General features: G+C 36.2%; 1 protein-coding gene across 5 annotated transcripts in view; it reads right to left on the reverse strand.

The window, feature by feature from the left end:
• POU2F1 (POU class 2 homeobox 1) overlaps window positions 1-27,859 on the reverse strand; it is a gene marked incomplete at its 5' end in the record, with an annotated part of 173,465 nt that overhangs the window by 24,304 nt on the left and 121,302 nt on the right. For 4 of the 5 annotated variants that reach the window (XM_079726336.1, XM_079726335.1, XM_079726338.1 and 1 more), the window contains 10 exons: window positions 886-1,065; window positions 2,483-2,628; window positions 4,184-4,325; window positions 8,642-8,815; window positions 14,209-14,303; window positions 15,654-15,780; window positions 17,457-17,645; window positions 19,941-20,060; window positions 21,941-21,994; window positions 24,255-24,355. In XM_079726336.1, coding sequence (XP_079582462.1) covers window positions 886-1,065; window positions 2,483-2,628; window positions 4,184-4,325; window positions 8,642-8,815; window positions 14,209-14,303; window positions 15,654-15,780; window positions 17,457-17,645; window positions 19,941-20,060; window positions 21,941-21,994; window positions 24,255-24,355 — 1,328 coding nt within the window. The remainder of the gene's footprint in view (window positions 1-885; window positions 1,066-2,482; window positions 2,629-4,183; window positions 4,326-8,641; window positions 8,816-14,208; window positions 14,304-15,653; window positions 15,781-17,456; window positions 17,646-19,940; window positions 20,061-21,940; window positions 21,995-24,254; window positions 24,356-27,859) is intronic. The other variant, XM_079726339.1, reaches the window with a different exon arrangement.

The raw sequence follows: 27,859 nt of genomic DNA on the forward strand, positions 1-27,859 counted from the left end.
ATAAATCCAAAACACAAAATAGTCACCTACATAAAACAAAACTGTACCTAATGACTATCTTTTTCATAACTACTACCTCATGAACTTTATGATTAAAGCCTCACCATTTAACAACCATAGCCTTCACTTAATAAACTAGTAAGTGCTATTAATGATGACCTTCGTTTGAAAAGCCTGCCGGTATAGAATAATATTCAAATAAATTAAAAATAAATTGACAAGAAAGTATCAGAAATGCAAGCTCAACAACATTCCCATCTTTGGAATCCTGGTTGGAAATGTGGCATCATATTTACAGTTGTCCTAAAGATCAAGGGAGTCACATGACCTCTATATGTCCCTTCAGTCTAGGAATACTATTCTAATGTTAACAGCAGAGGTTACTCAGTGAGGTTATAAATAAAAGGCCCACATGTTTGTGAAAATCTGAGACAATTGTTTTAATACAAGTTCAGAGCTAAAGGTTATCTGGGAATTTATTGTCACTTAATCATGTATGTGTAAGTTTAATAAATTGAGCTTTAGAACCCAACATGAATAAAGTGCAACTAAAGATTTTTTTAGATAACTGGAATTAGCCGCAAATTTACTCCCAGTTACAGAGTAACCTAATAAACTACAGCAGAGAAGAGAATAATGGAACTGCAGAGAAACAGGAAAGGATTAAAACTGTTTGCTTTAAAAAAGAAAGATCAGTAAGTTCTTGGGTTAATAACGACAAGACATTTAATTACTTTTGTAACATTTAAAATATAAATGTATATATCTTTATTTGACATGAATATATACAATAAATTCCTATAATGAAATAAATTCATTTGATAGGGTATTTGTAAAATTGTAAAAATTAACCCTTGAGCATGCCTCCCTATTTTTCATCCTTACCAGTGAGGTCGGGCTGGGGAAAATTGCTTTGATAGGTGAGCTGCTGGTCCCACCACTGCTCGGTGGGTTGATTCTTTTTTCTTTCTGGCGGCGGTTACAAAACCAAACACGTATCACCTCCTTTTCCATATTAAGTTGATCAGCAATCATGGTGATCTCTTCCGAGGTAGGCTTTTGATTCTGAAGAGGGAAAAAAAAAAATCACCTTTTGGAAAAACTTTTTGAATTACTGACATAACCATGTCATTAAATGAATAAACAAATGGGGAGGAGGAACAATAAGAGAATAAAATTGGGATATATAAGGCCATATTATTCCACTTTTAACAAAGAACTTCTATAGACAGACATTCTAATGAACATGTATTTATTAAATGTAGTCATATTAATTTAGAATAAGTTATTCTTGAATATTTATATATTTTTTATTTTAAAGGCAATTAATCGTGAATGAAACCAATACCTTATTTATTAGTGGGAATTTAAGAACTTCCCCAGTGCTTCATGCACATAATCTCACTTGGACAATGTGAGGCAGGCCATAAGCCTGTGTGTGGGGCAGGAAAGGCAGTTATTTTACAGATAAAGGGACTTTAGCTTAGGAAACCACGTATCTTGACCAATCACACAGTTCATAAGTGGCAGAGCAGATAAAGACTCCTGTTTCAGTGCTCCTTCCATGGTGCTCAAGGCTTTTCTGAATTAGAGAAGTCAAAATTTTGTTGGAAGCTTTGATTGTGATATTCCCTGGTACCAGAAAAACAAACAAACAAACAAAAAAAACCACGCCAAAAACCTGTTGAAATAACTTGAAATCTATAGCTCATCAAGGCCTTCAGTGTTCTGGTTCCAAACACTACAGTTTAGCCAAACCAAACTACTTGTGTTTCCCCTGATACATGTCATGGCTTTTCTCTCTGGATGCCTCTGCTTGAAGCGCTTTCCCCCCACCTCTCCCTACCTGTGGAATTCCTATGTATCCTACAGCTGCTGCCTGCCTCTCTCACTTTGAGTGCTCACATGGATCTCTAAGCCTGGTCTCTCCTGAACCCTGAAGCACTCTGGTTTTGTTTCCTTATGTTCAGTAACTTACTTCATCTCATTGTCTCCAATATGTTTAGAAGCCTCCATTAGGGCTGAAGCTTATAAGTCCATATTTTATGGTCTATGGCAGCGGTCCCCAACCTTTATGGCACCAGGGACCGGTTTCATGGGAGACAATCTCTCCACGGACGGGGGTGGAGGGAGGGTGTGTGTGTGTGTGTGTGTGTGTGTGTGTGTGTGTGTGTGTGTGTGTGTGTGTGTGTGTGTGTGTGTGTGTGTGTGTGTGTGTGTGTGTGTGTGTGTGTGTGTGTGTGTGTGTGTGTGTGTGTGTGTGTGTGTGTGTGTGTGTGTGTGTGTGTATGGCTCAGGTGGTGATGCAAACGATGGGGAGCGGCAGGTGAAGCTTCGCTCACTCACCCGCCACTCACCTCCTGCTGTGCGGCCTGGTTCCTAACAGGGAGCCAGGGACCTCTGGGGACCCCTGGTCTACGGCACTTAACAACAGTATTATACAGACAATCCCATGTATATGAAAAGTAAAAACCTCACTAACCTCCAAGAAACTCTTCTCTAAGGCCACACGGATGTTGGTCTCTATGCTGGTGCGTTTCTTCCTCCTACGGTTCAAGCCCTCAATTCCCATCCCTGGAGAATTCAGGGCACTTGGGCTGGAGAGAGCCGAATCAGATGAGAGGTTCTCTGTAAGAAAGAAGAAAACACGTAAATCAAATCAGCTGAGCATGATTCATGCACACAATACATGTATTAACAACAACAATAAAACTGACCAAAGTATTTTAGGCTAAAAGCAAGTATGAAAGGTTTTCATAACCTACATTAAAATACTGTTCACTACCATGGATCTTTCTGCTGTTCTTATTGGCACTCTTTGTCTCAGGATGGCTGACTATACTGTCATTGCTATTCTTTGATTTGTTTCTGAGAAAGCAGAAGTTTACTATTCCTATCCTTACTCTCAGCTCTACCTCTTCTGAGTTCTGCTCTTATGTTTTGGTTTTGTTTGCTTATTTATCTATTACCTCTAGGGATAAAAGGAAGAAAGCTTTTTGGAAATTATCAAATGTTTAACATTTATCTTGCAAATGACCTCTCATTTTATTTCACTGGTATTCCTCTCCCTCCCCCCAAACCAAACAAATAATGAAACATTTCTAAACTATTTAAAGTTTAAACAAGGTTCTGTCATTTAACAGTTTAATGACCCTGAGCATGTCACAGACATCTCTGAGTTTCTTTCCACTCTCTCTATAAAATGAGATGGAGGGGGCAGACCCGTGGTTCTCACCTGTGGAACTCAGAAAGATTCCAGATGCTGAGGCAATACCCAGAACTACGAAATCAGACTGTCCAAGGTTGGGAGTTACAGGTCTGTCTTTTCCAAAGACCTGAATTTTGTTCACATCTACAGTGAGAACCATAGTCTAGGGGATCTCTAGGGTTTCTTACAGCTCTCATAGTCTATGATTCCATGACTCAAAATTCAAAATTTCCAAAGGGACACGTCAGCACAAAACATGTGAGTTAAAACTAACAGCTCAATTTATGTATAAAATTGGTGGTCATTTTTTAAACATTGAAGTATAGTTGATCTACAATATTGTGTTAGTTTCAGGTATACAGCAAAGTGATCCAGTTCCATATATTTTTTCAGATTATATTCCATTATAGGCTATTATAAGATATTGAATATAACTCCCTGGGCATACAGCAGACCCTTGTTGCTTGTCTATTTTATGTACACTAGTAGTTTGCATTTATTAAACTCATACTCCTAATATGTCCCTCCCTCCCTCTCCCATTTTGGTAACCATAAGTCTGCTTTCAACGTCTGAGTCTGTTTCTAAATGTATACAGACTCATTTGTATTATCTTTTAGATTCCACATATAAGTGATATCATATAGTATTTGTCTTTGACTTATTCATTAAATTTAATCTTCTCTAGGTCCCCTCTTCAACTTCCTTCAACTGTCTCTCACCCTGGGCTCAAATACAAGAAATATTCCAAAGCTAAAAATTATTGCTGATTATGTACCTTGTAATTACTAGCCTACTTAAATGAATTAGCTCTCTGATTTATGTAGTCATAATTTATATTGATCCTCCAAAGACTGTGAGCTTCAAGGTTCTGTAGTACCAATAATGTAATAAGAAATATAAACCCCAATTAATACAACAATCCCTCCTATACAATTTCAATGAACAATGAGGAAATGTTTTATACATTCACCCACCTGCATCATTTAGCCACTTCTCCAAAAGTGGCTTTAACTTGCACATGTTCTTAAAGCTGAGGTTCAAGGCTTCAAAACGAGAGATGGTAGTTTGGCTGAAGTCATTTCCATACAGTTTACCCATAGCGAGCCCAACATCGCCCTGCAGAGTAATACAGAACAGGAGAGGGGAGAGAAAGAGAGGGAGAAAAGATTCATCTAATGTTATGGTCTTCACTCGAGGGTGCTGCTCCAATAACTGTTCTAGACAAAGAATCAACAATCATTCCATTTACTGGGTCCTACGAAAACATCCATTCCTAAGCTGAGCACAGTATTCCAGTGAGGACTCTGTTAGGTCTTGACTGTGACAACATTCAAAACTGTTCCATATTCTCTCCATCTTGAATCTCTTCTTGCTACCTTGTGTAATAATTGAGATATCAAGTGTTTCTACTAACTCTCAAAAGGTAGTGCTGATATTCTACCAAGTCCCTTAATTGATGCAACCAATGTGATCTAAGTAATCTTTAAAAATCAGTTAACCTGTATCACCTACAGGGTTAATAGATGTAACTGTCTGGATAACCTTAGGTATTTCTGAACTAACCAAACTTCCCATAAATCACTTTAAAATTTAGAAATAATGCCTCATTCTTTTATTTTTTTTCTGTAAAGCATTTCTGGAAGCAGTGGAAAAAAATCTCCTTTCCACCCTTAGTTTGGATTTCAAAGTTTGTTACAAAAACCAGGTATTCTAAAAAGACTACTTTTGTAACCATTATAGAGATAGAAATTCACAGTAGAGAGGTTTGACCCATTTAGTCAAACCTTTATGGGCACTGGAAACTTGGTAACCTTACAGCAATAGAACAATGATCCCCTGAATATATTACAAAAAATATCTTTCTCTATAAGCCTGTAACCTTTGAAATGTATAGAGTGCTTTTCCTCCAGCTGAACCTCTCTTGTTAAAGCTGAAAAAGGCATATCTGAATAGTTATTGTATATATAGATAATAGAAGCTCATGGGGTGGAAATAATTCACGCTCTCGTTTCAGTTAGTTCAGTGACAGGGCAGAAAAGCAACATTTCTGGTCCAAAATACGACATAGCTAATTCCACTAGAGACAGCCAACTCCCAACTACCCTGACAACACTCATTTTGAATTAGGATTCTGCCAGTCCTTTGATTTCTCTCCCCTACAATCCATCTTTTGGATAGTACATTTTTTATTAGCACCTGCATTAGGGGTTAGTCAGGGAAAAGAAAACATTTCTTTTTAAACTCCGATTCCTTACTGGTGAGCAACTTCTGATAAAAAGTTTAACATAGGAGAAATGTTAGAACTATAAGATAAAATGAGACATTGAGAATACCTGAACTCCAACTGATCTATATTCTAATCTTTCCCATAGGATAGATGGGCATTTAAATAACCACCAGCCACATGTGGTTATTTAAATTTAAATTAATTCAAAATCAGATAAATTAAAAATTTAGTTCTTTAGCACTACTAGCCACCTTTCAAGCACTCAATAGCCACATGTGGATAGTGGCTATTGTACTGGATGGCACAAATACAGAACATTTCCATCATCACAGAAAGTTTTACTGACAGCTCTAAATACACTATCTCACAGAAGAAGAGCAAAAGTAGACTGCTGATTGATTTCCTTCCAATTGTAGTAAAACCCAAAGAACCAGGACAGTGTGAGTAGAGCATAAGTGTTATCCGTTATCTCTATATACAAATATATCTATAAATATATTTATAGATTTTATCTACAGCGTTATCTCTATACATTTATTAAAGCTTACTTCATTTAGTGAACAAATATTCACCAGGTGCCTACCACATGTCAGGCATTAAACTATGCTTTGTGTGTCACATATATTCATGTCTTAGTCACTTTATTTGTTTAGATTATAGCTTCCTAGAAAACTAAGGCCAACTAAACCCTGTAACTCTTTGAATGTAAGACCTGCTGTAGAAGTCAGATGGTAATAAATGTTTTCTGCCATTATAATTGCATAATTCACTAAAAATTGTTCACAAACTTCTGTAATACCTTTCTATGAAAAGTAACAATAATGACAATTTAAAAAAAATGAAATACCTATTCAAAAATCACATCAAAATAAGAAACAATGCCTTCAGTTGGTGGCTGGAAATAAAGCTATGCCATCAACTAACTAAAACTACAGCAATAAATGACAAATCCACTTAACTGAGATTTATAATACAATTGTACTTCACATTTAAAGGATTTCATTGACTAAAAAGCAACAGGTACCTCAGTTAATATACTAATTTTCACTAATTTGATATAAGCTTGGTTTAGTGCTTTTGTAACTCACAACCATCTTAGGTTCTCCCCCTCACAAAAGTAAATGTTTGAAGCAGCTGACTCATACCTAATCTGAACTATATTATATCCCTAATCTGAACTATACTGTATCTGAACTATATTACATGTATATATTTTAAAAAGCAAAGGAAAAAAGGAACAAAGACTGGGATTAGGATATAATTAAGGTATCACATATGATGGATGGTGTTAGACTATGGCATGCCTTCTAATTATGTAATGACATCTACAGTAATCCTTAATAACCAATTATAAAGTTAGAAAACAATTACTGTTTAAAACACCTAATAACATGTATATTTACTCAGAGAATAGAGATTCATTTGTTTGTTTGTTTCAACTAATAACTGGAATGTCTAACTTACCCTCTGTGTGTGTGTATAAATAAATTAGATACAAAGCAATGTTTAAAAAACTATAGTTGAGGTATCTGACTTAAAAACAAAGACTGATCTTCCCATTCTGCACCAGTAATTATGTGCCTTAGTCCACACAGTCAAGGTTTGTGAAATGTTGCCACTGCTAAAGTCAAAGTCATTTTGAAAAATAAGGAAGAGCTGTGCCAAATAATAGAATAAAACCATATAGCAGAACACCAGACCATAGGGGAGCTCTTTTACAGAAAAACGAGAGAGAGAGAGAGAGAAAGAGCAAGAACCCTGGCAGTATGTTGGGTCAAATGCCACAAAAAGGCAAACCACTATCTGGGTAAAAGTTAAAGATTTTTAAAGGCCTTAACATCCCTGGCATATCACTCAGGCAACAATCTCCTAGGAAACGTAAGAGTATGCTGTGCTAATAGCCTAAGAGCTGAAGCATTGCTAAACATGCCAACCTTATACTTATTTAAGCTTATTAATTTACCCCTATCGATCTAGTTGTATCTTTTAGCTTTCTTTTTTGAAAACAAGCTACATGGTTTAGATGTTTCAAAAGTACTAAAATCTTTCTGAATTGTAATTTGTTTCTTCACAACTGAGACTCCTTACAAATATAAGTACATTTTCTCTAAAATTACATCTATTAAAAAAAACATTTTATGTTCTCAATAAATAGTTTCTTTGAGCAAAAATAAATTACCAAAGAAATATAAGGAATAAAAGCCTGTTCTTAAAAACACAGAGATGTCATTTTGGAGGAGCCCAGTGACCGCACTAGGCTCACTAGTGAGTAGGTGGCACACTACTGTACTTTCAACATAAAATAATTTGGATAGTATTTAAGTGGTGGCTTAAATTTCAAACAGTAATTATATTCTCTGGGAAAAAACCATCATGTTTCTCCTGATTCCATTAAAATGCCCAATCCAATCTGTACTTCAGTAATTTTATTTCACCTAATGATCCTATATCATTTTACATAAATGTCATTCAGTTTAATTCTTTTCCTGCTTTAAAAAGTATTACTTGTGACAGGTTAATTAAAGAGTGAGTCAGTAGGAGTGCTTGGGAAAAAACCCATATACCCCAACACCTGTTTAAACCATTAAGCTTATTATACTTTAAAAGCTCTCTGCTAGGTGACATTTTAAAAAATTAATTTGGAATTTTCATCTTCAACAGATTCCCATTTGATTAATCAGTCTCAGTTCAGGCTTATTTTGTGTTTGTGTGTGTGTGTGTCTCCACCACCCCTTTTCTCTCTTCCAAAAAATGGTTTTAAACAAGTCTTTCAAACATTTCCCCTTTCAGCTACTATAAAAGACCTTGTAATCTTTACTCCTCTCAATCTTACACATATGTAGCACGAAGGTCTAGAACCCGATGTTTTTCAAATAACAAAGCCCTCAGTATAGTCATATCGTCCTCCAACATAATCTTTTAAATTCTCACCATGTATTGGTATTATTCTAATTTCAGAGGCCTGTGTTCTGAGAGAAATCTTAACGATTTTAACCTAACATTAAATTATAAATTTATAAATGAATACATACGATGAAAGTCTAAACTTATAAATGCAGAAAATGGCTAACAACAAGTTACAGTGTAAAACTGAAAAAGAAGGCTGGGAAATATACTGTTCCTTATAAGTCTCTTTGGACACGGAAAGCAAATATTTGGACCCAGCCAAGGAGGGAAACCTAAGTTAAAGGTGGGTTCATCTTACCTGAGTGAATCCAAGTTTGATTCGTCTTTGTTTGAAGGTCTTGGCAAATTGCTCAAGCTCCTCAAGGTCACTGGGCTCCTCCAAGCTGGGAGTATCAATTCGCTTTGGTGTTGACTGGCTCTGTGGAAGTGTCTGAATTGGGGTTGCTGCTATTGTGCGTGTTGGGGTGGCTGGCTGCTAGAGAAGGAACAAAAGAATAAGAACAAACATACACCAAGATATTTAAGTTTATATCTGGAATGGTTGCAAGTAAACAATTTAAGGAAACGGCTGTATTCAAGAACTATGAAGACCATGTGTCACTGTAGAAGGTACAACATAATACCCAGTGAAAAAAGCAGAGTGTGATGCTATATACAGTACAATTACAGTTAAGGTTAAACATGTAAGTCTATGGAAAAGACCTGAATACACAAAAATGAAATCCATTGTCTTTGGGTTTTCAAATGGCTTGAATACATGCATCTCATGCCATTTAATAAATCAGTCTTTATTTTTAAGAATCTATGTCATAAACATGCCACTTAAACTATAAGTTTCAAAACAGCAGAGACCATACCTGTCTTATCACTATCATATCTCCAGCTTGTAACACAATATTATAAAAAACATATAAGATTACTAAAACTATTTTAAGGGGGAAAAGTAAATCACCTACAGTTTAAATAACAATAGCTTCACTTCTGTCTACTTTTTCAAGTTTTTGTCCATAGAGCTACATTTTTTATGCTGTTTTTAATTTGTTGCACTAAATTTAATCTGTAAATGTTTCTCACAAATTACAATGTTCAAATCTCTACTAACAAGGCATACATCCCACAGATCAGAGTAATTTTTAAAATATGATTAATACATTGGAATGGACCATAGGGCATAAAATGGAAGAGTAAACTTTTTTTATTTAATTGAGGTATGACCGACATACAAAAAAGTTGTGCACATATAATGTATACATCTTGATGAGTTTGAAGATAAGTAAACACCCATGAATATATACCATCACCATATACAATGCCCTAAATTTATCCATTACCCCTAGAAGTTGTCATCCTCCCTCAGATCTACATTCTTAACCTTAACTGTAATTATGGTAACATAATTTTATACTCTGATTTTCTCACTTAACATTATGTTTTAATTTTTTCCCCTATGTTGTTTCAATCATCATAATTATCATTTTCAAAGGCTGACTGAAAGGCAATATTATCATAATTTATTTAACAATTTCTTCATTGCTAGGCAACAAATTTTTCATTTGTTTTCACTAACAGGTAACACCACAATGAAAAACTCTGTGCATACAGTTCTTTTTTCCACCTTTGTAATTAGTTCTTTGAGATAAATTTACAAAGGATTTTCTATAACTGGATAAAGAGTACACCATAAACAATTTCATGGCTTTTGGTACACATCATACATAATGCTGGTTCTCACTATACCATGTTCTCCACATGATTTGTTTTAGCAATTTAAAAAAATGTTTTGCTAACTCAGGGAGTAAATTGTACTTTGCTGTTTCCTTAATTCATATTTCTCTTATTACTTAAAGCCAAATTTTCCCCACGTGTTAATTATTATCTGTATTTCATTTCATGTGAATTGAACTTACACCTGTAACCCATTTGTATATTAATGATATCCTTATTCTCATCCTTATCCTTAAAGAGCTCAATCAAATGTTATAGATAAAGCCTTTGTCTGTTGTATTAATACAAGTAACTTTCCCAATCTGCTTTTTTCCTTTTATTTTTCAGTGTACATAAGTCTTAAATTATCATTTGGGTGAACTTTTGTTTTTTTCCTTTCTAGTATCTTCTGTTGCTTCAAATCTGAGAAAGCTTTGACTTATTTCTAACTTGGATAAAATTCCTTTTAAATATTCTGCTAGCTTCTTCTATGTCTTTTAAAATATTTAATTATTGAAATCCATCTAAAGTTTATTTGGGGACATGAGGGTATAATCTATTTTTTTTAAGAAAATATTAAATCTCCTTATTACACAAACACAAGGCTACACTGTTTTACTCACAACCCCTGAGTAGAACCCACCCTTCTGAGTATTCACTACTGGGACGTGCTGCCCTGACTCTGCATCAGAACCTGCTCAGTTAACCCTTCCTGTGAACAGAAGCCCAGGTGAGAGATTATAGGACAAGATTACAGATGAAGTCCATGGCTATGTGCTTTTTTCTTGTAATTTAAATGGGTCATATACCCCTAACTTTGACCTCATTAGTAATATGCTTTCTCCAACTGAACTAACTGGCCCTGAAAACTGCACAAGAGGAATTACACAGGCCTACAACTGGGGTAAGTTCCTCTCTATCATCCTGCTTCAATGAAGACAACAAAATTCATCTCTTTGGCATGTTGACTCTGAGAAAATTTTAATATGACCATCTGGAGGAGCCCAAAACTGTACCAACCATATTAGAGTCCTATGTGGTTGTAACTTCCCACTGAAACTGGTTGATAAGTAGAGGTGAGTCTCAACTATCAGATGGTTGCTTCATTTCTAGGCTTGAAGTAGCCCCATTATCAAATAATATAGGACTAAAAATAGCTTTGGTACCATTTGGTGGGGTGGTTACCATAAGTTACCCCAACTCCAGAAACCTCAGGCTGGACTGGGCCAGAGCTAGAAATAGTAGAGTAAAATTCAGTGAGCAGGAGTCAGGATGAAGCTACAGGAGCCCTGCCACTGTTTACAAAGCTCGTAGGCCAGGAAGGAATTGCTGGTATAGGCTTTTTTCCAACCTCATTTTTATAATTCAGCTTATTCACAGTTAAGTGCACCATTTAAAAGTGTACAGTTTGATGTGTTTTGACAACTATATAGTCATATAACTGCTACCACAATTAAGATGCAGAAAATTTCCATCACCCCAAAAGTTTCCTTGTGTCCTTTGCTGTCAATCCCCACCCCTAGCCCCCATCCCCTGGCAACCACTGATATGATTTCTGTCCCTATAGTTTTGTCTGCTGTAAAATGCCATATAAATTGAATCATAGAGTATACAGTCTTTTATGTATAAGGCTTTTGGCTTCTTTCACTTAGCATAATGCTTCTGAAATTCATACATGACGTTGAATGTATCAGAAGTACATTTCCTTCTATGGCTGAGTAACATTCCATCATATAGATATGCCAAAATTCATGTTATCTATTCACCAGCTGATGAATGTTTAGGCTGTTTCCACTTTGGGGTGATTACGAATAAAACTGCTATGAACAGTCAGTCACACACAGGTCTTTGTGTGGACAAATGCATTCATTTCTAAGAGTAGAACTGCTGCGTCATAAGGTACATGTATATTTAACTTTATAAAAAACTGCCAAGATGTTTTCCAAAGTGTCTGTACCAATTTGCAACCCCACAGGCAATATATAAGAGCTGTAGTTGCTTTATATTCTCATCAACACTTGGTATTATTATAGTCTTTTTAATTTTGCCCATTCTAATGGGTGTGTAATGATATTTCTTTTGCATTTTCCTGATGACTAATAATTTTGAGCATCTTTTCATATGCTTATTGGGTATTTACGTGCCTTCTTTGGTGAAGTATATTCAAATATTTTGCATACACTCCCTTTAAAAAAAAACCACGTTTTCTTATTGAGTTGTATGAGTTCTTTATATATTCTGGATACAAGTCTTTTATTAGATATAAGTTTTAAGAATATTTTCTTCCAGTCTGTGGCTTTTCTTTTTATTTTTTCAACAGAAGCTTTTAATTTTTATGAAATTAAATTTATCATTTGTTTCCTTTTACAGTTAGTGCTTTTTGTGTCCCACTTAAGAAATCACTATCTTACACAAGGATACAAAGATTTTCCCCTAAGTTTTCTTCTAGAAGTTTAGGTCTGCAACCCTTTTCAAATTAACCTTTGTATATCATTGTGAAATAAGGAGTAAGGTTCTTTTTTTTTTTTCTTTTTTCTTTTTTGCCTATGGCTAGCAAATTGTTTCAGCACCTGAAACAAGACTTTCCTTTTCCCACTGAAATCCTTAGGCACCTTTGTGGGAAATCAGTTGGCTCTATATGTGTGAGTGTACTGGACTTCTGTTCCATTTCTAGTCATATGCCATTACCACACTGTCTTTATTACTGTATTTTATAATTCTGTATTTTTATAATTCTTGACATCAACTTTCTTACTTTTCAAAATTGTTCGGCTATTCTATGTCCTCTACAATCCTGTACAAATGTTAGAAACACCATGCAAATTGCTACACAGAAAGCCTGTAGATATTAATTGGGACTGTGTTGAATTTATAGATCAGTTTGGAGAGAACTCACATTTTAACAACCAAAGTCTTCATGAACACATTGTATCTCTCCATTTATTTAGGTCTTCTTCAATTTCACTCAGCAAGATTTTGTAGTTTTCAATATATAGGTTTTACAAATGTTCTGTTAAATTTATCCCTAATTACTGTATTTTTCTCCTTAATTTCAATTTCCAAATGATTGTTGTTAGTATATAGATTTTTGTATATTGACTTTGTATCCTACATACTTGCTAAACTCAATTATTAATTCCAGCAACTTTTTTGTAGACTCCTTGGATTTGGAGTCCTTGGATTTAGATTTTCTACATAGACAATCATGTCATCTACCAATTAAGACACTTTGCTTCTTCCTCTCTAATCTATATGTCCTTTATTTATTTGTCTTGTCTTATTGCCTTGCTAGGCCCTTCAGTGCAATGCTGAATAAAAGTGGTAACAGTGGACATCCTTGTTCCTGATCTTAGGGAGAAAGTATTCGGTCTTTATGACGTTTTTTTTGTAGATGCCTTTTAGCAGGTTGGGAAAGTTACCTCCTAATTCCTAGAAGAGTTGTTATCATAAACAGTTGTTGAATTTTGTCAAATCTAGTAATTTGTTAGTATTAACTGATAACTTCCACGATTATGGACAAAGAGAATCAGAGATGGAAGGGGAATTCAGGATCAGCTAGTTCAATCACCTAATTTACCTATGAGGAAACAGAGGTGCAGAGAGGTGAAAGGACATGCTCAGAGTCACAGCTAGGAAAGAAACAGAACTAGATCTAAAGCTTAAACTTCTAGATGCCTAGACCTGCCTAGACCCTCCAGATGCCTTAAACTCTGGTAAAAATTAGCTAAAGCAACATCTGAAAGTTGAGATGGAATAAAACACAGAGATAAGAGCTTCTTTGCAGTTTCTGAGAAAGAGCAAAGGGCAATGATGGGTTTTAACTCAGGCTCTAGGTCTAGCTCAAGTGGTAATCTCTACTGCCAAATATCAGGGTGGGGAGGGTGGTCAAACAGCCAGAACTCATTATTCATTTGGTGCTAACACAGTTATTCTTTATGAAAATATAAGAAAATAGGGACTCCTTGAAGATTTTCAAAGACTACATCAATTTAGTAGCACTGCTTTATCAAGCTGATAAGCCTAGCTTTGAAATTTTCGTGAGTTTTTGAAAACTATTTGAATTATTTTTATTAAGGGGTTGTGGTTTTAAGTTAAACAAATCCCCGAAGAGTCTCAAGACAACAGGATAAAAGAAAGCAACCCTCATGGAAGAAAACCGACCTGGGAGGTGAGGGTGATGCTTGGCTGCGACTGTAGGAGGTTGGCTTGGCTTTGCTGAGGTAGTTGCGTTAAAAGATTTTGCGCTTGCAGGAGACCTGTAAAACACAAACATTTTATGTCAAACATTAAAGATTACCTTGAACAAATGGCAAAAGAAAAAATGAGAAAGTGAAGTGAAAAGTTCCAACTGATCCCCTGATAGTCTTACTAGCCTTAAAACTCTTAACGTCTTATTTGCCTAAAATTCAGTCTTGTTAAATACAATTTGGTCAAGAAGATATGGAACAAACTAAAACTGGTAGATGTCTTTAGCGTAACCTGAAATAACCTCTGATTGGCCAATTCTTTATTTTCCCAAGGAATGGATGAAAGTGAAGAAGAATTGTAAATGGAAGCAGCTTGAAACTCCAAAAAAAAAAAAAAAAAAAAAAAGCTCAACTTCTTAACCCAGAAGCCATTAGAAACAGCTAGTATATGCTGGGACAGAGAACTATCTAGGTCATTAAAGGGGCAGGATATTCTATCCATTAAAAGTGGAATAGGTTATTTATACAACAAAAGATTTTGGAATGAATGATCAAGAAGAAAAAAGGCTAAAAAACAGAAATAATGGGGCTTCCCTGGTGGCGCAGTGGTTGCGAGTCCGCCTGCCAATGCAGGGGATGCAGGCTCGTGCCCCAGTCTGGGAAGACCCCACATGCTGCGGAGCGGCTGGGCCCGTGAGCCATGGCCGCTGAGCCTGCGCATCCAGAGCCTGTGCTCCGCAACGGGAGAGGCCACAGCAGTGAGAAGCCCGCGTACCACAAAAAAAAAAACAAAACAAAAAAAACAGAAATAATGAGGAATCAATAGAGATGCACTAATGTTCCTTGAGTTGAAGCCTTGATACTCTGATACTGTCTATACTGATTCCATTACAAACATGATTGAACTTTATACAGCAGTAACACAACAATATTCAGCACTAAAAGGTCTTGAAGATGTTTTTTATAATTCGCAAAATTTGCACAATTTCTAACATGACACCCTCTCCTTCTTAAACTTTAAAAGAAAACAAATGATTGTTAGAAGTGTATACTTAAAATGCTCAGCCCATTCTTTGAACACATTCCCATGAAAAACTATCAAAACATAAAAGCAACTTATCCAATGTATGTTCAGCATGTTGAAGGATTTAATTTAGAATTTTGGCCAAACTCATGATCCTCCTTACTGATTAAACAGATGAAAGGCAGTGAAGGATGACCTTCAATAATTAGGTATGCATGACAAAAAAAGTATTTTTCTCAACGTGAAATACTGAGCTTAAAGTTAAATAAAATTTAATAAAAACACTGTTCTAATGGACAGCTTCTGGGCCAAAATGACAGTAGTCAGCATGTATGTCACACAAGTGGACAGCCTTGGTGTACCATACCACTAATAAGCTCTAAGGAGGCGCTCACCCTGCTGGCCCTGGGGCGTCTGTGAGATGATAAACTGCGCTGGTTGCAGGTTGGTGGTTGGATGTACCAATACAAACTGTTGCAGGTTGAGATTCTGCTGCTGAAGTTGTTGCAGTTGTTGCAGATCCTAAAAAATTAGGATTAACACATGGATTGGAGACTCTGAAATAAAAGCTTGCTTAATCTTAAGGTTCCCAGATGATGAATTCTGCCAACCAAATAAAGAAGAGTCAATATCTGACATTCTTTTTTTTTTTTTTTTTTTTTTTTTTGTGGTATGCGGGCCTCTCACTGTTGTGGCCTCTCCCGTTGCGGAGCACAGGCTCCGGATGCGCAGGCTCAGCAGCCATGGCTCACGGGCCCAGCCGCTCCGCGGCATATGGGATCCTCCCAGACCGGGGCACGAACCCGTATCCCCTGCATCGGCAGGCGGACTCTCAACCACTGCGCCACCAGGGAGGCCCCAATATCTGACATTCTTATAAACTCCCAACAAGGATGTGCTCTGGGTGCATTCACAAAGCATGTGAAGAAACCTGGAGCTGCTACAAGGACTTGTTATTTCTGTGGGCATATATTGTGTCGTGACTTGTGCTATATCTAATTTTCAATAGTTATTTAAAATTCCCTCAGAACAAATGCTTATGGTTGTGTTTTTAACATGTAGAGACCAATATGGGTTTTTCTCTCAAGTGAGAAAAGAATATGTTGAGTCTTTAAGTGTTTGATTAGAGTTTTCTCTTGTTAAGCAAAAATTGAGAGTGCTACGTCTGAACTTACATCAATAAATTAAAAGATTTATAATGATTCATGAAATATGGCACCAGCCTATCTAACTCAACTGAGAAATCAGTGTAAAAATTAAAAAAAAATAGCTATCCATATAAAAATCTGATCTACAACATATTAAACTTGCTTATATTGGCCTAGTACTTTATAATTTTCAACATGCTTTCATGTATATTATCTTATTAGAATAATGTCAACATAGAGTCTCACAGCTTAGGCACTAAAAACATTTATTTGGTGATGAAAAAAATGGCCAAAATAAAAACATGATCCGATAAAGATTGTATATAATAGTCATAAAGATTAGCCTGACATCTATTCTGTACACTTTTAGTTAATTGGTTCTTTTTTAATGTTTAGTCAAACTCTAGCTACAATTTAAGTCTATTTCTGAGCCTTCTCTGGGGGGATAAAGATAATTATCTGCACTAGACTCATAATAACTCTTCATACATTTCACTGATATGACTACTTATACTTCTTTCCTCTCCTTGAGATAAAGGATTTCATTTACCTTTTTCCCTCCTTGGTAGAACTGTCTATGCCTCTTAAATAAATTTTTATTATCTCTGGATACTTTGACTTAAAATGCGAAAATTAAAGCCAAACAACACTCTAATGCAATTCTGCACAGAGCTAATCACTCTAGCGGAAAGATGACGCGCAGTTTCTCTCACACATGGGTGGCAACATTCACTGCAGAGCACATGAAAGAACCCATGCCTGCTGTAATTAGCTAATTAAAATAAATACAGTAATCCCCTGCTTCAGAAATACGCCAGCCAATTATTCAAGAATTGTCACTTAATATAAACAGTCAGTTATTCAAATAATCAGTTATGTGTTTATAATATCAACTCAAATAAGCAAACAAATGTATTATTTCTAGTTCAGTGGTAAAGAAGGCTACACCACTTACCTCACACTTACAATCAGAAAGTAAGCTTAATACCAAAGAAGACCTGCCATTTTATTCCTCCCTTCCTGCCCCAGCTATGAGAGTTACTCACTCACCTGTGCGATCTGGATGGGCTGAGACAGGGGGATCTGAGTCATGGGCGTGGCGGCGGAGGCTGAGATGGTGGCCCCAGCAGCACTGTGCTGTTGGCTGGCGGAATGCTGTTGCACTGCAGCAGCCAGCAGCTGTGCCTGTGCCTGTGCCTGCTGTAGTAATAACTGTTGCTGGGCTGGCGTCAAAGTCAGCTAAACAAAATCAGGACAAACAGTCGGAAAGGGTTGAAGGAGACTGGCCTCTAATGCAAGGCCACTGCTTTGAAGTAAGCAACTCAAGTGGTATTAAACCTTAGCTACCCAACTTCACATGGTTAGCATGAGGCTAAAATAAAATGTTCATTAGCCATCAAGCTACCAGTACTAGCAGACCATTTAAATTAAAATGGTGGTCCTCACTCTGGACTTAATCACTCAAGCTTGTCCAAGGCCCTAGGGTTCAGGCAAAAAAGTAATTAACTAGTAAGCAAGAAAAAAAAGAATCAATGCTGACAGGATATGAAAAGAAATTTACACCCAACAGAACAGCAAGTGATTAGTCAGATGAATGAAGAACAAGGATGCTGGATCTGACCAGGAAAGAACTGATAAGGCCCAGCTGCTTCCCATTAGCATGAATCCCTGCCATATTCCATCATTTTCATTATGTCCTAAGATATGACTAAAGAATATGAGGTCCATTTGTTTCTTTTCCAAGTCCCTACAGCCTCCTCCCCAACAGCCTTTTCTGTTATTGAAAGCATTGGGTCTCTGCAACTTTACATCCTCTTCCCAACACATTATCTCTGTGAAACAGGTGGTGACAGCCGCTCTCTTTACATGCAAATGAATCCTAATGCCCAAGTTTAATAGAAGCTCCAGCCATTCTGAACCTGGAATCCCAAGTGTCTCTAACTATTGTAAACACTAGTCACTCAAAACAAAACCCAAAGAAAACAGGAAATGTGTTTGAAGATTTAAACTTGCTTTCATAATGCAACTTATTTCAAACACACTTAAAGTGATAAGTATGTTTTTTTTTTTTTACATCTTTATTGGAGTATAATTGCTCCACAATGGTGTGTTAGCTTCTGCTTTATAACAAAGTGAATCAGTTATACATACACATATGTTCCCATATCTCTTCCCTCTTGCGCATAAATATGTTCTACCTTCTTTTTGGTGACATGTTCTGATCAAACCAAGAAGGAATATTCTGAAGCGCATGTACAGTCACTTAATGGCACAATCCTCTTTCAAAAAGGGTCCGATATAGTTTGTGCGTTAGAGATATAAGAATCAAAATCAAATCATTCAAAAACCCAATACGCTTCGAGATACATGTTTATAAATATTTTATATAATATGTAAACATATATTAGTCTCTACTGATGGGATTTCATAAACAAGTTTGCAACAGTTCTTAAAAGAGCCTTCCACCACTGCCAAAACAAACTTAACTGAAATGAAGGAAATAAAAAATTTTGTGGGTTGATGTGATGTGAATTGAGTAACAAATGACTTCCTTACCACTCCTCTCGACCCCCCCAAAAGATAACTTAATAGACAAATTTTCAACATTGGAAAAATATTTTTAATGATGTCTCAGAGTGAAGACAGCTCAAAAGTTTAAAGCTTAATATATTTGCACAGGCCAATTTACTGTCGATAAAAACAGATGACATTTATTGAATGCTACTACATGCCAAGCACTGTTCTGTGAGTTTTATATGTTATTACTCTTAATCTTTAAAACAATACTGTTAGATAAGTATTATTAACATCTTCATTTAACTGAAGGAAAACTGAGGCACAGAGAGATGAAGTAATTAGCCAATACAGTAAACTACAGAGCCAGGATACGAGATCAGAAGTTTCATTTTAGAACACTATACGGTAACTTAAAATGTTTTTCTTTTGTAGGTACTAATCCATTACTCTGCAGTGATGTTATAACTCCAAACTGACAACTACAGTTTCATCACTGTAACTGTCTCAACCATGGGATCGTGATGCCACTGCATGACGAAGCAACGGTTGAAACGTGAATTTTAAAAAGTCCTTAGTTTACCCAGAGCATATCTGCAATAGTAAGAAAAAATACCCTGAAAACTCATGACAAAGATAGTTCCTTTCTCAGAGCTGCTTACAGTGCAGGAAGTTCGTTTAAAGACATAATAGTGCCAGGCATAGCCGTGTTACTGTCTGCTACAGCCAACAGTTCTAATCAGATACTGGCCAATGGCAGTTTTTTATTTTTTGAAAGATTTTTTTGGATGTGGACCATTTTTTAAAAGTCTTTATTTAATTTGTTACAATATTGCTTCTGTTTTATGTTTTGGTTTTTTGACAGTGAGGCATGTGGGACCTTAGCTCCCTGACCAGGGATCAAATCCACACCCCCTGCACTGGAAGGCAAAGTCTAAACCACTGGACTGTCAGGGAAGTCCCCCAATGGCAGTTCTGACACAGAGAAAGTTTGTTACAAATCTCTCAGTGAAAACTTACCCCAGTTATCTGTCCTCCAGCCAGCATGAGCTGGGTCTGGGGAATGGCTGCCTGCACTGAAGGCTGCTGGGAAGGCTGGCTTGGCTGCTGTGAATCCCCCGATTCTTCATTAGATTTAGACTGAAGTGGGGGGGGGAATAAAAGATTTAAAATAGTTGATTTTAAAAAAAGTACTCACAATTCCATGTTTTAAGAATTATTTACAATACAGACTTATCTAATCATGAGTTTTCTTTTCCTTTCTTCTAAACCTTTGTATTTTCCTAATTTTACGTATTAAGTTTTCAGACTTTTTGTTCCAATATCAGCAAAGCTGCAATTATAATTTTTAAGAAGAAAAAATAATTTGGTCCTCCACAAGTCAACAGAATTTTTCACAAACCCAAATCCTCAACTCTGGAAGTAAGGAGTAAGTGAAGAATACAATTTCAACCTTTGTTTACATTAGACAGACCCTCCATTCCAACATTTTGACATGTCTTTGGTGGTCAGTCTAAAACTTCCTTATAGACCATCTTATAAATTGATTACTTGACCCACAGAACTTTTCGTCTAATATTTTGAAGAACTATAAATTTAGCATCCCCCATCAAGTAACACACAAACTTAGAGGGAAAATGCTGCAGTCAAGAGGGAAAGAGAACATACTCCTGGAAAGGGGCACTGAGAGAAAATTTTATGGTAATTAAAACTGGTTATGCAGAGCATGAAAATTCTGCATAGATTTGCATATTTCCCACCACCTGTTTTGGGGACTGCAGCAAGGCTAATTAACATAAAGGCTCTGATTAATTCTGCCAGTCATTGAGAGATAATTACAGTGCAAGACTGTAAACATTCCGCACTGGAGATTCAGCCTGTTTGCCAACATCTCTCTAAGGGATGAAAGTTTACCATGGCAACCAAGGCAATTTTCCGCCTCCTCTCTCAGAAAGTAAGGTCACATTATCTCCTTTTCTTTTCTCTTCTTGTCTCCATGTGTTACTAGGTCCATACTCCACTCGGTTTCATGGAATGCTCAACCCAAGGTCTTTAGTCATTAGCAACACTGAAATCAACCTTCCAGAATACTGTTTTTTCCTCTTGACTGTTAGTTACCTAAACACTATAATGAAAGGACGGAGCAGGTTGATTGAAATATTATGGAGTCATGCATTATACTTGAACTTTGCAAGTTTCACCATATGGTTCATAGAAACAAAGCACCCAGATTTAAGTGTTGTCTTCAAAATTTTGACTGTATGAAGCCCATTAATGTTTATAAATATGTTTGATTGCAATCCTCAAACTCACAACATTTTAGAGCAGAAAGAACCCCTGGCGATCTTCTAAACTTCCCCACTTATATACATGCAGTTGCCCCTTGGTATCCACAGAGGATTAGTCCCAGGACGCCCCATGGACACCAAAATCTGTGGATGCTCAAGTCCCTGACAGTCAGCCAGCCCTCTGTACCAGCAGATGTGGACCCCGGGGATAGGGAGGGCCAACTATATAAGAAAAAAATGCGCCCCAGGAGGTTAAGTGACTTGCCGAAGTTCAAACAGCTAGTTAGTGGCAGAATGAGAATTCAAACCTAGGACCTCCGTCTTTCATTCCAGTGCTCTTTCCTATACTATAGTGTTTTCCTAAGATACGAAAAATGATAAATAAAAAGACATTTGGAAACAAAAGGACATTTAAGGTATTCTTTGGCTTTGTGTTTAGGCATGTGTTATGGCTGTACAACTGAGAAACATTTTTACCGAACTTACATATAAAACTTTGAAAGTAGACTTTTCTTGTTCACCTTTGGACATTCACAGTGGCATAATATAAAATGGCTTTTCATTAATAGCAACGATTATCATTATTTAAATCTTTATGAGATTCAGTAAGAAAAAAAGTAATAATTCTAAGTATTTTCATTATAAAATTATTGCATACTCATTACAGAAAATTAGAAAAATATGGTAAAAATGAATAGAAAAATTGATCCATAATCCCATGTCCCAGCTTACCTGTACATTTAAAGACTGAGCAGCAGCCTGTAAACTTGTTCCAGCGAGCTGGACCTATTAAGTAAAGAAATCGGGGAAGTTCTAGTCTAATACTGTTGACATCCATCATTAGAGGTTGTCATCAACAAGCCTCTACAAATGTATGTTTTACTGAGTTAGAACCAAGCGTTATTTATAGTGTATTCCTTCCCAAAGTATATAACCTGATCTAATTGTGGTGAAACATCAGACAAATCCAAATTGAGCAACATTGTACAAAATAACTGGATTGTTATATAAACTAGGATAGAATAAATGGAAACCAACCCTAGAATGGCAGCAGTGGGAATTAGAAGTAGGAAACATGAAAAGTATTTCAAGGTCCTACATAGGATCGTGGCAACTGACTGGATATAGATGAAGAAAAAAAAAGTCATGTATTATTCCAGGTTCAAATTTGGAAGACTCAGAAAATGATAGTGTCATTAACATGAAGATAAGAATTCCATTTTGGATTTATCACATAGCATCAAGATTTCCTGAACTTAAATATAAGTGTTGGTATGGAGATCAGTATAGAGTTAAGAGCTAACTAAAATTAACTGAGTGCTGTGTCCTTTATTTAAACTGAAAGTCCTGTGAATTGAAATAAGAACCCTCCCCCCCCCAAAAAAAAAACAAAAAAGAGAGAGAAAAGAGAAGAAAAGCACCTAAAACAGAACAAAATCCAGAGATTTCTAGAGAACACATTTTAGACATAGTGTAAAAGGGAGAACTATATGAAAAGATAGTATGTTTAAGACCAAAGGCTAAGAAGTCAGTCAAAGAGCCAGAGGAAAGAGTTTCAGGTACAAAGATTTAAAGGAGATAAAGTTTCTTTGTAATTTTATTTAAATCATGATGTTTCTGGGTAAAAGTTTGTTGAGGAACAAGATATTTACAAGTCTTAACTTTATCTCCTCATTATTTACTAATTATGAAGAAGAAAGTTACCTTTACAGTAGACAAATCTGAGACTCTACCTTAATCAAATGATCAAATTCAGTATCACAATAATGGGACAAGTTGACATATATATAAACACACAAAATGTATGTGTACAAACACACACAGATTAAGCATATATGGTAATAAAGTAACAACTAGTGATGCCAGATGAAGAGCTTTTGGTTGAAAATTGTTCTACGATTATAACTTTTCTATAGATTTGAAAGTTTTCAAAATAAAAGTTGAAAATAAAAAGTGAGAGCATCCCTTTACAACTCCATTTAGCTAGCTCCCAACAACCTTTAAAACTTGGCTCAAAAATCATCCTCTTTATGATAAATGTCTTAGACTATACAGGATGAGTTAATCATTTCTTCCTCTGTATTCCTGTATATTTTGCCATTCATTCATTTGTTCAACAAATAATTATTGAATATCTATTATTTTATGTCCATATGTGCTTTTCATTGAACCTCTACCACTAATACCATCAGGCACTATCATCACTAAAGTCACTACCACCAACACTGCTGACAAACACAATTTGAACACTAAATTGGTTCTAGGGTTTATGTGAGGTAAAGATCACCAAGTTACACAAAGTATTGCTCTGATAAGTCATAAATAAATTTATCATAAATAAATCTTCATTTATGTTAACATAAATCAAGGGGTTGAGACAGTCTGATCATCTATATCCCAAATGTTTTCATTGTTTTATTTACTTTCCATTTTCAACCAGTTCCCACATCCCAAAACTCTTGGGGAGTCAATGTTTGTTTTTATATTCCCTTTCCGTATACCTTAAAGCTAAAATGTGGATGAACAGAATCCACAGCCTGTGTTAGACTTGGGAGAAATTCATGTAACATAAGGGTAATAAAGTTGAACCCCAAACCAGGGGGTTCACAGTCAAGCAAAGGCTCTGAGTAGCCCAAATCAAAATGGTTTGAAACTGTTTTAAAGAAGGGCTATGAGCTGTGAGCTCAGAGCCTTACATAGCAGGTCTCAGGCAATGGCAGCTACATCAGTTTGGATGACTTGGTCATTTACTACCTTCAGTCAGCCACCACAGACCACACTCACAAAAACAGTAACCCATTTGTTATAAATATATTCTGTTTGTAACAAGGAACTCTTTTGTTCACACAGCTGTGGGGTCAATAGCTATACAGTCAACTAAGCTATCGGATTCCATACTAACCATTCAGAATGATGTGATTAGATGCTGATAGCACCAGGCTTTAATCAACTTAAACAGTCCCGCATTCTGAAATCACTTCCCCAGGCCCTAGCGTTCCATGCCTCCATTTGTTACTCTCACATATGGTTGGGCAGAACACTCTACCTGATGGAGATGTCCAAGGAAAGCCTGGGCCTGGGCTGTTGAGATTGCTCCTCCAACAGGTACAGGCTGCTTCTGAAAGTCCAGACCATTGGTTTGTGTGCCTAGAAAGCAAGCAAAATAATATAACTATGAAAAACACAAAAACTGAAATGAGCACCAGAGTTTTCTGAAACAGGTGCATTTATCAAGCACCTATTTTGTATAAGCATTTTTCTGAGTACCTCCAAGGAGGAGAAGAGATTCAAAAGAACAAGGAAATACAGTAAAATGATTTTTCTTCTAAAGGTAGTACTGTAGGACAAGTACATGAACACAGATAAAGCTTAAGAAACAGAAACAAAACTATAAATAATGAATTACAATCATAAGATTGTGTTAGTTCAGAAGGGAAAGCAGTGATTGGAGCAAGTGGGGTCAGAACAAGCATGAAACCTAAGGTGGCTTGAAGAAGAGATTATCATTATTATACTGTCGTGAAGACTGGTAGAGACAGAGTTCTAAGGGGGGTACCAAGGCTCTCTTCTAGTCTCTCCCTTCTCAGTACTTGGCTTGGACAGAAGAAATTCACAGGTGACTTTGCCAAGACCGAGATGAATTTACTCTTAACTTAAAATGCCTTAATAAATGACAATCTGACAGTAAAAGCAATCATTTACAAGATAAACAAAATGGTTTTACTGATTTCTTCAATCCCAAAGTATAGACTGTGGCGTGCATCTAATTAGCAAGGGCTCTGCTATCATTATAATTTTTCTAAATGTTATGCCAGTGCCTTTAACCACATGTGCTGCAATCTAATGTTAGAATAGGCAATCTATGGAAAGACATACCACCCTAATACCCAGAAGTATTTTCTAAGTGATATAATACATTGTTTTTAAATTACTATATCCAGCTCTTACTTAGAAATAACCAGAATACTTTGTACTGAATAAAATATAACAGACTATGGGAACCTGCAAGAATCATTGAGTCATGTGAACATGGTACTGAGCTTCCATTTCCTACCACTGGAACACCTCATCTTCTCATCCTCACCCCTGTGTGTGTGCACATAGAGCAGAACAGTTAAAAAAGTACAAGTTAGAAACCTCAGGCAGTATTTCTAAAAGGATGCTAACTTCTGCCATTATATATCCTAGCTAACTGCTAGCAAATGTATCACTTTAATAGAATAATTAGGTAGATCACATGACTCACAAGAGCTCTTTAAGGTTTCTTTGAGATAATTATTTAAAAAGTGTACATATATTTCACCTCCTTGAAAAAGCCCATAGTGATCGTTCTCTTACGGTTTTTCCTAAAATTTCTCATAGATAGGAAATATAGAACTACTTAGACATATACAGCTAATGAAATTAAAAGAGTACATGCTTGTGTCAAGTAGTGAGAAACTACTATGAAATAAAATTTAAGGTAACTAGGGTCACTTCCATAAGCCACATAGAGAAGTTTCACTATTTTAAAGTTGCACATTTTGTCATTAGCTGCTGTCTCTATCTTGATGCAGGAAATCATTACTTAAACATCAAGATTTTAAGATTGTGTACCATTAGAGAAACATGCTCAAGATATATTAAATAAATCAACAACGCTAAAAGAATATAAGATTTTGAAAAACAGAGACAAGCACTTAGAGATTAACATATCACCAAATGAAGATGTCTTCCAGAACCAAATATTTCACTCTCATGGAGACCATAAAAATTCCACACACTGGTTCCATTTTCAAGTTCTCATAAAAATGATAACAAGCTTCTTGGAAATCACAAAGAACTATATAATGCAAGACTGACACATTTCTGGTATCCCTGCTACAAAGCCTACTCCAATGTCCTACAGGTAATACTATTTAAGTGCCCTGGCTCAGCCTCTTGGGGGTGGGGAGGGGTGGCATAAAGGTATGACATCGAAAGCATGGTTTGGTGAAAAAAAATACTTAGACAACAACTCAGATAAGCAGAGGTCTAAGGCAGGTATTTTTTAAAAAATTAAGGTGCTGAGGCTCCATTGGGAGGTGAGAGGTAGAAGAAAGTAGACATTACATAGAAATCATTCTTGTAGAACATAATGACATAATCTGGGCTAAAGAAAGGAGAGGGGAACAGATACACACACACATGCACCCTAATCAGACTTGAGGATGAAGACGGTATGGAGAGACGGGGATGCTGGGAGCCAAAACCAAACGCGTGCCTGAGAAAACAGCAACATCCAAAGGAGCAACCAGGGAAATTAAAAGGCTGGGGGAGAGGGTGAATTATATAAGAAGTTTAACATAAGATATAGTATAGAGTTTGAGAAACCCTAATAAAACATCTAAGAAAGGTGATCCAGAGGAATTTAGAAATGACAGAGGCCACAGCTGAGGAGTTTATAAGGTTGTCACTAGAACAGTATTACTGAGGTAAACTTCACAGATTTTGTATACAACACCTCCTTGGTGAAGAAACAGAGATTAAGGGATATTAAATCAATGGCTCAAGATGTCATAGCTAGTTAGTGGAAGAGGTAAGACAAGGAATGGGTCCCTGATTCTACCTAAATTCACTCACAGAGAAGTGGTAGTTGATATTAGGAGAGTAAAAATGTCTATTAATTAAGAATGGATATATGTATAGATCTTCCTTAACTAACGATGGGGTTACGTTCTGATGATAAACCCTTCCTAAATTGAAAATATCATGAGTCAAAAATGCATTTAACACACCTAATCTACAGAACATCACAGCTTAGCCTGACCCACCTTAAATGTGCTCAGAACACTTAATGTTGACTATCTCATGTAATTTACTGAATAATGTACTGAAAGTGAAAAACGAATGGCTGCATAGGTGCAGCTGTTTCCCCTCCCGATCATGTGGCTGACTGTGAGCTGTGGCTGCCGCCCAGCATCTAGCCCAGGAAAAGATCAAAATTCAGGATTCGAAGTATGGTTTCTACTGAGTGCATATGGTTTTTGCACCATCATAAAGTTGAAAAATCCCAAGTTCGAATCATGGTAGGCTGGAGACCACATATAGAGAAAAGAAGGTTGAAGGTAAGAGGGCACCTTTGTAAAGACAAAGAGTCAGAGGAAGCAGTTAGAAAAGTAGGAAACAACTCCCTCAAGAGCAGTGTGCCTCAGGAGCCAGAGAAGACAGAGCTGCAAGGACAGGGTAGTTTAGTACTATAATCAAATGGTACAGAAAATATAAGGATTAAGTACTGAGAAAGAAGAAAGAAATTAATCTAAAGAGAACAGAAGAAAGGCATTAATAAAGGTAAGACTAAAAATTAATGAAATAGGGGGAAAAACACATAACAGAAACATCACCTCGGTTCTTTCAAAAGAATCATATAACTTACAAACATCTGGTATGTTAAAATAAAATAAAAGAGAAGGAGCAAATAATTTAAGGATAACAGAAAAGGCACAATCAAAAAATGTCACAGAAACCAAAAAAGATATTGTGAACCAATAAAATTAAAACTTAGAAACAGATAACTCTCTAGAAACTATAACTTATCAAGATTGACTCAAGAAGGGGAAAAAAAAAAAAAAAAAGCCAAAGAGTCCCACAGCATTTGAAGAAACTGAATTAGTAGATAAAAATCACCCCAAA

The sequence above is a fragment of the Hyperoodon ampullatus genome (genome assembly GCF_949752795.1).
Source record: "Hyperoodon ampullatus genome assembly, chromosome: 2".
Taxonomy (NCBI): Eukaryota; Metazoa; Chordata; class Mammalia; order Artiodactyla; family Ziphiidae; genus Hyperoodon; species Hyperoodon ampullatus.